This window comes from Mandrillus leucophaeus, unplaced genomic scaffold (genome assembly GCF_000951045.1).
Source record: "Mandrillus leucophaeus isolate KB7577 unplaced genomic scaffold, Mleu.le_1.0 Scaffold126, whole genome shotgun sequence".
In the NCBI taxonomy this organism is placed as follows: Eukaryota; Metazoa; Chordata; class Mammalia; order Primates; family Cercopithecidae; genus Mandrillus; species Mandrillus leucophaeus.
The window spans coordinates 749,479-763,586 of NW_012100987.1; the positions used below are offsets into that span (position 1 = coordinate 749,479).

The 14,108-nt window shown below is 34.4% G+C and overlaps 1 protein-coding gene across 1 annotated transcript in view; it reads right to left on the reverse strand.

The window, feature by feature from the left end:
- Positions 1–14,108, reverse strand: part of UCHL3 (ubiquitin carboxyl-terminal esterase L3 (ubiquitin thiolesterase)) — a 73,308-nt gene that overhangs the window by 54,339 nt on the left and 4,861 nt on the right. The window contains exons 3-5 of the mRNA XM_011972004.1: positions 6,407–6,535; positions 719–875; positions 256–341 (exon numbers count right to left, since the gene is read on the reverse strand). Of these exons, the coding sequence (XP_011827394.1) occupies positions 256–341; positions 719–875; positions 6,407–6,535 (372 nt within the window). The remainder of the gene's footprint in view (positions 1–255; positions 342–718; positions 876–6,406; positions 6,536–14,108) is intronic.

The following is a 14,108-nucleotide window of genomic DNA, read 5'->3' on the forward strand; positions in this document are numbered from 1 at the left end:
AAAAAAAAAAAAAATTTGTAAATCAAACTGCTTTTATCCATTAAGTCAGCTCTGAACATAGAAAAGAAATGTCAACTTATCAGCATTTATGGATATTTCAAAGTTATCTGAAAAGTACAAAAGGCTTTTCTTAATGGATACAATAAAATCCATAACTGCTCAAAACTATGGTTTCAAGACAAAACCCCCAAACACATCTACAATCCCACAAAACTTCGTCCACATATGAGATCAAAACAGAAAGAAGGTACCGACATCATAGTTCTCCAGGTATCTGGCTCGTTCTTCAGGGCTCATTGATACAGATTCCTCCAGGAATTTTTTCAAGGTTGATCCAGATTCTGAGAATATGAAAGAAGATAAAATTTAAAAGGCTTGATATAGCAGAGAGACCAATATATGAAAATACTAGAAGTATGCTACTATTCTTCAGGTTAAATTATTTCACTGGTAAATTAGAAATGTAAGGATCATGTTATAAATGATAAGCCTTACATTATTAATATTTGTTCATTTGTTTAACCTCTATTAGTCAACAATATAAAAGAATGAGAAGGATTAATATTTCTTCTAACAGTATATACATTCCCATCATAAAAGAAGCAGGGAATGCTTTATTTTATAGTTTGAAGAAAGAATTAGAGCACCACCTACTGCTCAATGAAAGTAACTTATATATTAAGGGCCAAAAAAAAGGCAGTAATGAAAAATCATTTACCAAAGTGCATCTTGTCTTTATTGTTTGCAATAGCATGAATCAGTCCAATTGTTCCACAGGCATTGCTGATCGTTTGCTTCATGAAATATACTGATGATGTAACAGCTTGTCCCTGAGATTTTATTTTTTCTTCCTCTTCTGTTCTGAATACTTCATACTGTTAAAAAAAAAAAAAAGTCAATAGTGTATATGTGGAAAATAACATTAAAAAACTCAGACTGTAAAAGAAAAACTATAGATGATAAAAAATATTTTTATAAAAAAGTTTAAAATAATTAATTTATCACCTACCAGACTGATAAAAGATTGAAAAATGAATAGCAGTAGCCAGTGATGGTGAAGGTATGGGCAAAAAGGCATTCTCCTATGCTATTATTAAAAGTATATATTTGTACAATCATGTTACTGGGCATATGGCAATATGTATTAATATTTTAAATTCTCATACACTCCAATAAGCAATTTCCTTTGTAGGAAATTGGTCTAAGACATAATCTTTAAAATGATATATATAGTTCTAAGAGCACAAAACTGGAAAAAACTCTAAATATCCATCAATGGAGATTTGGTTAACATATGTTATGGCATATCATAATAGAATACTATAAAGCACACTAGATTTACATATTCTGATTTAGAACTTTGTCCACAACTAAGTGTGGTTATAGGCCAGTATGTATTAATAACAATTCCCATTTATGTTTTTAAAATATGTACATACATATTGGAAAGTCTGAAAGGCTATGCAAAAACTTAATAGAGGTTATCTTTGGGCCAAGAGATTACTGGAGAACTTTTATTTGCTAATTGTTACATTTCTATATTGTTTATCATTGGCAAAAATATTTTTCCTTTTGGAAAATCATAGCATATTTATAAAATTCACATTATATAATCTGTAACTGACACTAACCATTATCTATAATAACTGGTTATAAAAACAATAGGGTATAATAATAAGCATCAAAAATGTGGGCTCTACAGCTGACTGCCTGGGCCCACAGCCTGGCTCAGCTGTTATTAGCTGTGTGACTTTAGCAAATTACTTAATGTCTCTGTATCTCAGTTTCCTAATAGTAAGAAAGAGTAAAAAATAGCAAAAAGGTTAAAAAATTGGTGAGGTGGGGAGGAGAAAGATGATTTTATTGTTTTGTTTATAGTTTTCCCATAACTTTCTGCTTCTAATAGAACAGGGTCAGCAAATGACAGACTACAGGCCAAATCGGGCCCACTGCCTCTTTTCTTAAGTAAAATTTCATTATGTATTGTCTATGGCTGTTTACAAGGCAAAGTCAAATAGTTGCAACAGAGACTTTAAGGCCTGCAAAGCTGAAAATATTTACTATCTAGTCTTACAGAAATATTTTCCTGATTCCCTGCAATAAAAGAAACAAACGATGTCTATAGAAAACCTGTAAGTAGTTAAGAAACTGCTTCTTTTATCTCTTGCCTATCGGAGAAAAAAATAATAAACTGCTTCTAACAACAAATGTATCTATGTTCAAAATATGAATTTTATTACTGTGCTTCTAAATGACATTTCAAGTAACATTTTCAGAATGAAAAGTAAGTCTGATAAAAAACTAGAAAGATTCGGTATATTACGATCTTATGCTGAAAAGTTTACAGTTCTACAGCTTAGTCTGTTGTTAATGTTCCTGATGACAAAGCAAAATAAGATTTGATAATTTCAAGATGTAATGTATAGGAAAAAAGTCCTAAAATGATACAAAGCAAGTAAAGGAAAAAAAAGAAATTTTAGATCAAAAAGTAAAAAATATTAAGGCCAAGAGACATAAACATCAGAGAGAAATAAATTTATAGCCTCTTTGCCTATGATTTACTGGCTGGACTGCACTATCACAAAGAACATATTCAAAACACTATCATTGGCTGGGCACGGTAGCTCACACCTGTAATTCCAGCATTTTGGGAGGCTGATGCAGGTGGATTATCTGAGGTCAGGAGTTTAAGACCAGCCAGGCTAACACAGTGAAACACTGTCTCCACTAAAGATATAAAAATTAGCCAGGCGTGGCGGCACATGCCTGTAATCCCAGCTACTCCAGAGACTGAGCCATGAGAATTGCTTGAACCCAGGAAGCAAAGGTTGTAGTGAGCTGAGATCGCACCACTGCACTACAGCCTGGGCAACAGAGTAAGACTCTGTCTCAAAACAAACAACAATAATAATAATAATAAAAACCACTATCATTGATGGCAATTATCAAAAAGAGATAATAAATGTTGGTGAGGGCGTAGAGTTTAGGGAACCCAAGTGCACTGTTAGTCGGAATGCAGATTGGTACGGCCATTATGAAAAACAGTATGGAGATTTCTAAAGAAATTAACAATAGACTACCATATGACTCAGCAATTCATATCCAAAGGAGACGAATCACCTTGTAAAGGAGATGAATCTCTACCTTGTAAAGATATCCGCACTTCCATGTTCACTGCAGCATTACTCACGATAGCCAAGATATGGAAACAACCCAAATGTCCATAGATGGTTAAACAGATAAAAACACGGTATAGTCTACGACCATACTACCCCGAATATACCCAATCCCGTCTGATCTCAGAAGTTAAGCAGGGTTGGACCTGGTTAGTACTTGGTTGGGAGAAAAAGCGGTATACATATAGACACACATACACACACACACACACACACACAAATATTATTCAGCTTTAAAAAAAGGAGATCCTAGCATTTGCTACATGGATGAACCTGAAGGACATTATACTAAGTGAAATAAGCCAGACACAGAAAGAAAAATATTGTATAATATCACTGATACGTGGAATTTTTTTTTTTTAAAGGTCAAATACACAGAAAGAATGAAACGGAGGTTGGCGGGGAGGTGATGTGATGTAGGTCAAAGGACACAAAATAGCAGATGTGTAGGAAAAACAAGTAACAAGTCTAGAGATCTTATGTACAACATGAAGACTAGTTAATAAAATTATATTGCATTAGAGATTTTTGTTAAATAAGTAGATTTTAGCTGCTCTTGTCACAAAAAAAGTAACTATGTGATGATAGATATGTTAATCTGCTTCACTATTGTAACTATTTTACTATGTATATGAATCCTATATTATGTTGTAAACTTCAAATGTACACAATAAAATTTATTTTTAAAAACCCATGATTGACTTTAAAGGGTAATAAGTCACACCTATAATCCCAGCACTCTGGGAGGCCAAAGTGGGCAAATCATTCAAAGTCAGGAGTTTGAGACCAGCCTGACCAACACGGTGAAATCCTGTCTATACTAAAAATATAAAAAATTAGCCAAGTATGGTGGCACACGCCTGAAATCCCAGTTACTCCAGAGGCTAAGGCAGGAGAATCACTTGTACCTGGAAGGCACGGGTTGCAGTGAGCCGAGATCGCACCACTGTACTCCAGCCTGGGCAATAGAGTGAGATGCTGTCTCAAAAAATAATATATACATACATACCACACATACATACATACATAAAGGGTAATGAGGTACCCATGACAGTTCCTTTGCTTAAGTCATTCACAACTTCATATTCAATTTCTAAATTGGAACTTCAAAGACAAACACTTCGCAGCTCCTAAAGAACGCACTAGATAGCCTCTTAATAACTTTGCAATGTATCACCTATAAGCTGAAATAGGGATCTACAAAACTGTAAGACATCTAAAAGTGGTACATGCTATTTATATTCTCTACTTATACGTTATTATAGTTATATAAGTATTTATGCTTACTTATATATTTACTTACATAAATTTTCTACTTATGTAAGTACAAATTTACTTACGCAATACTTTAGAACTGTGTTCTATCTTTCAACAGGGAGTTGAAAGTTTTTTAGCTCTGATAATCTACTAAATTAAATCCTATTAATAAGGATAATATGCCTTTTTAATACTGATGACTCACTAACTGAAAGAGATCAAATCTAATTTATTTTTTACAAAAAATGTCATAAAAAACCAGTGGTTTGGAAATGTCCAATTCAGACAAAAAACTACTATTTGTATCACATCAGCTAAGAAACCCTGAGCTTTAGGCAACTGAATTTTTTTCAGTTATTTACTGTTCATTACAATTGGGGTCCTGGGATAGTTATCTGTTGGCTTATTTTTGTAATCAAAAAAAGGTAAAAATAACATTGGATTAAAAGAGAGTAAACTTAAGTTCTTGTCTTAACTCTTCTATAAATGTCAATAATCATAACCTTATCATTGTGTAGAGGTTTGGTCTAATACTAGACAATCACTAAGAAATTCCTAACTCCAAATTTCTCTATTATGAATAGCAAATGCAAAGAAATACCATTTCTGTTACTGAATAATTTGTTTTGTAGAACCCTTAAGTAGAAGAGAGAAAATTTTCAATGTTATTTAATTTACCTTGAATTGAGGCTAATTTGTTATGGCATAAAGAAAATGATCCAGGAATTTCCAGGACTAAGCAAAGTCTAAGTCTTAAATCCTGTGGGATTTGGCTCCATTTAGTCCTGAAGAATAGGATGACCTGAGCACAAATATGCCAAATCATCAACATATTTCTCTCACATCGTCCCACTTACTTCTTCATTTTTTCATAACTACTGCAATCATCCTACTGTTTCTAATTTCAAAAATAAAAATCAGAAGGATATACCCTCAAAATCTATTATAAAATGCACTCGAAAGTTCTGGCTCCACTATGCATATATATGTGCGTGTGTGTATATATGTATACATATATATGTATATGTATACGTATATATGCATATGTATGTATACATATACATACACACAGAAACATACACACACATCATTCTAGAAAAAAGGACTAAAATATGTAGACTTGAATTTAAACACAGAGCTCAAAGAATAGCTTTTTATAATCCCCAACACACCCCAAATCTGCCAATTAAAATGTATTTAAGCTTAGTGATTCCCATTCAAGTTTATTTTGAAAGTAATGTAACCCACAGTATCAGTTTCCCCTACCAACTTAAAATAGGCAAAGGAGATTCCTTTTTTATTTGTATTGAAAAAACTGTATTTAAGTTTATTCTAGTATTTAAAATTTCTAAAATATATAAATCACAATGTGATTACATGTGACATCAAAACACAGCTGAGGCAAACAAAATTTTATAAAAGAAGAAAACTACCCAAGCTTAAAGCACTAACCTAGGACTTTACTGTCATCAAAATCTAAATATCATCTCTTTAATAAAAACATTTTTAAGATTTCTTCACTGCCTAGATTGCCTAATTTTATGCAAGAAGGGGATCATTTGTTCTTAAATATTGTATTTATCAAAAACTTTGTAAATTAAAAAAAAGAAGAAAAAGAAATTGGGCTGGGCACAGTGGCTCATGCCTATAAACCCAGCACTTTGGGAGACCAACGCGGGAGGATCACTTGAGTCCGAGTTGGAGACTAGCCCAGGCAACACAGTGAGGCCCTGCTCTACAAAATTAAAATACAAGCATTAGCTAGGTGTGGTGAAACATGCCTGTGGTCCCAGCTACTTGAAAGGCTAAGGCAGGACGATCGCTTGAGACTGGGAAGTTGAGACTGCAGTAAGCCATGATTACATCTCTGCACTCCAGCCTAGGCAACAGAGTGAGATCCTGGCTCAAAAAATAAGATAGACGAAAACAAAAATTGTATTTACCAGAAACTTTCTATTTTACTTAACAATTACCTTTTCTGTAATAGGAAAGAGAAGTAATACTGCGCAGACTGGTCTTGGTACCATGCTAAGGAGTTCAGGATCCATTCCATATACATCGACGAATTGCCAGTTAGGATGCAGACCTAATTGTTTGAGAAACTGGTAAAAGAAAGAAAGAAAAAAAAATGGAACATTAGTTGGTAAAAGAAAACTAGTATACTATACATAGTGTTAAAAGGGAAATGATCAACAAATATGTACTCTGTATCTAATACATACAAGGGGATAAAATACAAATGTAACCAACATTCAGTAGGAATGCAGTAAAGCAGCACATATCAAAACACCACAATGTACACTCTAAATATGTACAATTTTTGTCAATTACACTTTAATAAAACTAGAGGGGAAGAATGTAGTAAAGCAGATTTTCTACGAATAGGGTGAGAAGAGATAGTCATTTATTTACAGCACATAACAAACATTTACAATTAATAACATGTGAAATAAAACCTCTTTTTTTCAAACTCCATTTCTTTGGAATTGAATTTAATAAGCCTAGACTTCATCAAATACATACAAGTTGGCTTGGTTGATATGTTAAACTCATTTCCAGCACTTGGTTTTTAAGGAGAGGCATTTAAGTTACAGTAAATAAATATTTTATCAGAAAATCAACATAGTTTATCCTATTCACCAAAAATGATGTCTGAAGTTTAAAGATAGATTGATGGCCATGAACTGTATCAATGAGCAAAGAGTAATATAAGCCAAAAATGCATCTAATGCCTTGTATGAACAACAGAAAATGCTTGATATAGGAAGTAAACTACTGGCTTCCTGACCTCTACTACACAATGAAACCTACTTAACTTCATTGCCTCCCTTATATCTGGCAAAATAACTGTAACAAAAGATTAGTGCTTGTCTACAATTCTGAAGATGTCACAGGAAAATAAAATGTCAGACCTTAATCTATCACATAGAGAAAAAATGAGAATGATGTCATTTTCACAATAAATTAATAACTTTATATTGAAAGAAGCTGATAATTTTTTTAAATACATCATTACAAAATAAGTGTTAGATGACAGAAAAAAGGAATAGAGGAAACAAAAATCATATTAAAAATGCATCACTGTATCTTACCTCAAGAACACATTATAGTATTTGCTGGTCTAACATCTGAAATTTTGAAATTAAAAACAAACAAAAAAGGTGCCATAGGCATTTCTCAGTGAAGAATGATCACATGTACTTAGATCATCAAATGAGGTCTTGCAAAACCAGTGGAAGCCATGACACGTATATAAACAGGGTTATTCATCTCAAATGCATTTGAGTTTGTAAGACAAGACCTTCCTGTTTAAAGGGCAACTGTCCTTATCCCTTCATTTCTCTGTTTGTAGAAGATACTTTACTTGCCAATCATATCGTTGGTCAAAAATAAGTTTCTAGGTATGTTTAATAATAAATGTACTGATTTACAAAAACTTTCTTAGAAGAATGCGTTCAGCATAGATTAGGTTCATTCTTGCAACAAGTCACATGCCCCGTAAGAGTCCAGGGTTGAGGAGATCAACGGGCTCCTCTGTTATATCCATTCTTCACTTTGATTCTATTTATAGTTCACTAAAGCACTTCAAACTACTTCCTGCTCCTTTCTCCACTTCCTCCAAACTTCCTAGTCTATGCTTTTTCAGTATTCAATTCTATAGAAAACCAAAAAGGATAAAAATTAACTGCAAAGTCAAAGGAAAAAACTGTGTCTTATTCAATGTTTTTAATCTCATTGCCTAGCACTGTACATGGCTGAATCACAGACACCCAAGTTATGTTTCTAGAACTAAATAAAGATTACATCTCTACTTTAGTAGATAACCTAGCCATCTGTATGTCTATATACATCAGTGAAGCCTTGGTATAATGAAGAAAAGAAATAGAAAAGATACATTTGGCTCCTAATCTAAAACCCCTAGCATTCATTTATCAAATCTGAAGACTACCTAAATATGCCTTTTAAGGGAAAGTATCATGAACCCTGATAAGATAATTTAAATTTATTTGTTAATTTTATGTACCCCCAAAGTCATCCTGTTATAAAGTTATAAAACAAGATGGTACATACAACAGAGCAATTTTACATCTGTGCTGCAAACTAAAAGTCACAGTTAGAATATTTTAGTGAAAGGTCTGGACAAAATCAGCAAGTACTGTAAATCAGTTCACTGCAAATCTACTCCATGTCAGCCAAAGCTAACAAGTGCAAAAAGTACTAGGAACCAAAGGCAGCAACTGTAGTGATACCAATTAGTATCAAACTGAGGACATAATGAATGATTAAATAGTAGATAAATCATAACGATTAAATTTTAACCAGAATCATGCTTTTTAACTTTTTACTCATATCAACAATTAAATGAGATAGATATAAAGAAGTTTAATGCAACTAATATCTACTGAATGTATTAGTTACATCCTGACTCCAGATTGCCATGAGTCAGGCTCACTGGAAGCTAGCTGTCTGTATACAAAGAAGAAAAGCAGCTATAAAGACTACCTCTGGGAAGTGGCAAAAGGGTAGAGAAGAGGGTCAACTTTTACCACCCACTTCTTAAAAAAAAAAAAAAAAAGTCATTAAAATGTCCTACGTTTACAATTAAAGAAAATCTGCAAAAATATGCAAATACAGAAAGATAGGAAGGAAATTTTCTAAAATGTTAGCAGTTAGCTTGGGTGGCGTGAATCCACCTTTTTATTTTCTAGTATTTTATAAAAGCATTAGTTTTACAATAATTATATGTAGCTGTAAGTTACAAATCTATAGAACTGATACGCATATGTTTTCTATTTAAATTTACAAAACTAGGAGAAAACACAAAATGATGGTCTTAAAACTATACCAAACAAATTTTTCCAGACTACTCACCAAGATAATTACCTGTACATGCATTTGCAAAGCCATCTCTACACAATTAATTAGAAGCATCCCATTCATATCAAGCAGGATAAACGGTTTCATAACCTCTAACACCAGCCTTCTGGCTTTTCAAACTTAAATACTGAGTAATAAAATAACCAAAAAAAAACTCTAACTCAACAAATTTTCGTAATACCTCTAAAATTTTGGCCAATTGAGAAAAATAATTAATACATTATAATATTTGGCTGTTAAAAAATCTTTAGTCAACTTATTCTTTTTATTCCATGGTCCAATGACAATTTTCTTCACTAGATAAAGAATATTTAAAATTATTTGTAAATATGTTTTGAGACCCTTATATGTGAGGAGCTAGGAGCAGTACCCCCTTCACCTCTACTGCCATGGCAAGGCAGGTTTCATTTTATCTTTTTTTTTTTTTTTTTCCAGACAGCGTCTTGCTCCATTGCCCAGGCTGGAGTGCAGTGGCACAATAACAGCTCACTGCAACCTCTAACTCCTGAGCTGAAGGAATCCTCCTGCCTCAGCCTCCCAGGTAGCCGAGACTACAGGCATGCATCATCACAGCCAGCTAAATTTTTTTATTTTTTAGTAGAGACATCTCACTATGTTGCCCAAGCTGGTCTGAAACTCCTACACTTAAGTAATCCTCTGGCCTCGGCCTCCCAAAGTGCTCACTAGGTGTGAACCACTGCACTCAACCCAGTGTATCCTTCTACCAGGCAATTAAGAAAACTACGTCTGGGAGGTTAAGTGCTTTTTCAAGGTCCCTGCCAGAATTTACATGCAAGGCTCTGAACACTATGGCACCTGTTTACTTTTCCAGCTTCATTTCTGTCTGCCCAGAGTATCTTTCTGGTACTTTATTCTCTAACTTGGCCACAATGGACTCCTGAGAGTTTTCAAAGTGTCTATAACCATCTCTTCCCTCCAGGTTTTTGCACACAAACTAGACTTCTCTGCCTTAAAAGACTGTTCATTCCTGTTCCTACATTATAACAAATTCTTCCTCATTCTTTATATTAGACAGTCAAATAACAAAAATTCTGATTTTATAAATTAAAAAAATAGATAAAATTCACTTTCCTTTCAAATTTGTTCTTAAAGCCACTTCCTCTGGTCTTTAATGGTCTGCTCAGGGCAGCCAGAGATTCTGCCTTGTTACTAATTTATTAATGATGTGAATTATGATGTAAAATTATACTTACCTAGCAATTACTTGATATAACTACCAGTAAACTAGTATTAACTGCTAAATGTAGAACTAGGAGAATAACTATTAGTTAAACGAGAAAATGGCAGTGTAGAAACTAGCAAAAATAAATTTTAATAGAGACAGAATAATTATTAATGTACATAATGAGGAAACACTGAAAATATTTTATGTGCAGATTAAGAAAAAATGAAGTTTACTTCACTGCAGGCTCAATATGGACTAACTACAAAATGGCCAACAAAGGTGACACAATGTTAGTCTGCTTTAAAAGAAGGATCATTTAAGATAATGTAAAAGCCCACTGTATTCAACAAAGATTATTCAGCAGAAAATACGCTATAGGAGGCATATTTTATGAAAGTCAATGACCAAGAAAAGAAAGCCCAAAGGCAGGTGACCAGAAGGATAAGGTTCTGGAAGACATCACAGCTGAAGTTTCTAAGCATGTTCAGAGAGGACTGGAATTACTATGATCCCTGTCCCTAGATATTTTTAGTAATATCATAAATTAGCAATTAGGAGCCAGGTACAGTGGCACATGCCTGTAGTCCAGCTACTCAGGAGGCTGAGGTGGCAGAATTGTTTGACCCCAGGAGCTGGAGGCCAGCCTGGGCAACATAGTGTGATCTCCATCTTAAAAAGAAACAAATTTTTTTAATTTAAAGAGTTTTTTTTAAAGAGCAATTAGATTTACTCTATAGTTTCAATGGGAAGAATGATAGACAACTGGAGAAAGTTACTGGAAAGCAGATTTTGTTTCAATAAAAGAAATATAATTCTTCTACTTATATATTATTCTCATTATTATAATAAAAAAATTAAACCACTTTAAAAGACAGAACACTGCTCATTGAGATAGGCAAAGGATTCATGACCATATTAAAAATAATGTTGGGGGATCTTCTGGATCAGGAAAGCAGGTCTATAAGATCTATTCATTCTTCCATCTGACAACTACCTATTTATTGACGGCCCCCTATGAGCCAGGCACCGTTCTCATACTTCAGACTCATCCCTGCTCTCACAGAACTTACATTCTAGTGGTAAGATATACATGATAAACAAGTATACACATAAACAAGGTAATTTCACAAGATGGGAAGTACTATGAAGAAAACATGACAGTACAGATTTGGGAGGCTAATTTAGCGTGTACTCAAAGACTCACTGATGAGATGACTTGAACTTGAGCCACAGATCAAAAGAACCTACCATGAAACAACCAGGAGTGGATGACTCAAGCAAAGGATGAGCAAGTGCAAAGACTCTGAAGCAAGAACAGACTCCACATTCAAAGACTGCAGCACAGCATCAGTGGAAAGGAGATGGGTAGTATCTCCTCATTCAGCCATGATACAAGCTTGAAATGGAGCTGGATGCCATTATCCTTAGCAAACTAACACAAGAACAGAAAACCAAATACCACATGTTCTCACTTGTAAGTGAGAGCTAAATGATGAGAACACATGGACACAAAGAGGGGAACAGACACTGGAGCCTACCTGAGGGTGAAGGGTGAGGAGAGGATCAGAAAAAATAACTATTAGGTACTAGGTTTAGTACCTGGGTGATGAAATAATCTTTCCAACAAATCCCTGTGACACGAGTTTGCCTATATAACAAATCTGCACATGTACTCCTGAAGCTAAAAGTTTAAAAACACAAAAAAGTTTTAAGTATATTCTAAGCACAAGCATTGGAAGACCAGTAGAGTATGATAAGCAGGAAGTCATAACATGTGATTCTCATTTATTTAAGGCCACTTTGGGTATATATGAAAATTAGATTTTACGGAAGCAAAAGGAGAAGCAGAAGAACTAGTTAGGCACCTACTATAGTTGTCCAGGCTAAGGATGATGGTGGCTTGCACTGTGGCAGCTGAAATGGAATAGCCATATTTGGAATAGCCTTTGCAAGAAGAGTCCTTAAGATCAATTAGACTCGAGGAATGAGAAACAGAATATTAAAAATAGCTGACATTCATGGAGAGCATGCTTTGTTCAAGACATTGTTCTACATATTTTACATGTAGTAATTTGTTTGATCCTTACAGTGATCTTACAAGATTAGAAAAGATTATAAGAAATGAAGGAACTCATTGCTTGAGGCCAAGCATTTGAGACCAGCCTGGGAAACAGAGTAAAATCGTCTTGTCTCTACAAAAAATACAAAAAGTAGCCGGGTGTGATGATGCAAGCTTTTAGTCCTATCTATTTGGAAGGCTGAGGTGGGAGGATTGCTTGAGCCAAGGAATTCCAAGGTTATAGTGAGCTATGATTGTGCCACTGTAATCTAGCCTGCCTGGATAGAACAAGACCCTGTCTTTAAAAAAGGAAAAAAGGAAGGAAGAAATTAAGGAACTAAGGCACAAAGAGGTTAGATAACTGCCCATGGTCGCAGAGCTGGTAAATAGCAAAGCACAGATTACAACCCAAGAATCAAATCAAGACACTACAGCCTCTCTGGAATGGCAATCTGAAAGAAGAATCAATGGCATCAACTCGTCACCTCAAACACTGCATGGATGGCTATGCCCTTGGAAGATAGGGAAGAAATGGGTTTAGAGCAGTGATGGGAAGATGAAAATCCGTATTTCTTTTTTGGCCATATTAAGTTTAAGGTATCTATAAGACATCCAGATGGAGATACCAAAGAGTTGGCTGAATATACAGATTTCCAATTTGGTGGCAATGTCAGGGTTTCGAGGAACATGGGGTCATCTATGTGACAACTGATGGTATTAGAACTGTACAACAGAAAACATTACTAGGGCAAGAAAACACATAGAAAAGATGAGCAGTCTAAGATGAAGCGGCTGAGGAGCTCCTTAGAAGTTGGAAGGGAGATGATCTAGCAACAGAGACTCTTCGAAGCAATTAGGAAAGTAGAGGACAATCAGAATTATCACAGAAACCAAGAAAAGATAATGTTTCAGTAAGGATGGAGTGGGCTATACTACCAAATGCTGCTGAAAGGCCAAGAAATATGGTGACAGAAAAGTGATCACTGTGGCAAAGTGGCAATCATTAGTAAACCCTGACAGAAGTAGTTACTACAAAATGGTACACACAGAAGCAAGCTACATAGGAATGAATACGGAAAAGAATGCGAGCTGAGGTAGCAGTGGCAGCAGCTATGAACCATTCTTTGTGGAAAGTTTACAAAGAAGGAGAACAGATAAGGCAGCAGCTCAAGGAGGACAGGATAACAAAGAATTTTTCCTAAAATGGTATCTACTAATTAAAGAATTCTTATGAGAATTTATATGATTTATTGTGATTAAGGCAATAAGCCAGCAGATGATCTCTAATTCTTTTTCTAACTCTAAGCATACAGGCTAAATAGAATAGTTATGCTATAGTAAATTTATTTCCCTTTTGATATTATGCTAGAAAATATTTTGCCTCCTCAATAAAATCACAAATAGAAATAATCATCCTTGGGTTGGGAAGGGGTCCATATAAAAAAAAACCATGAGTTCTAAAGCACAACAATATGTAAAATATACATGTGGTTGTACTGTACTCAAATCACAAAAAAAAAATCACAATGAAGATTTAGTATGGTCATAAATA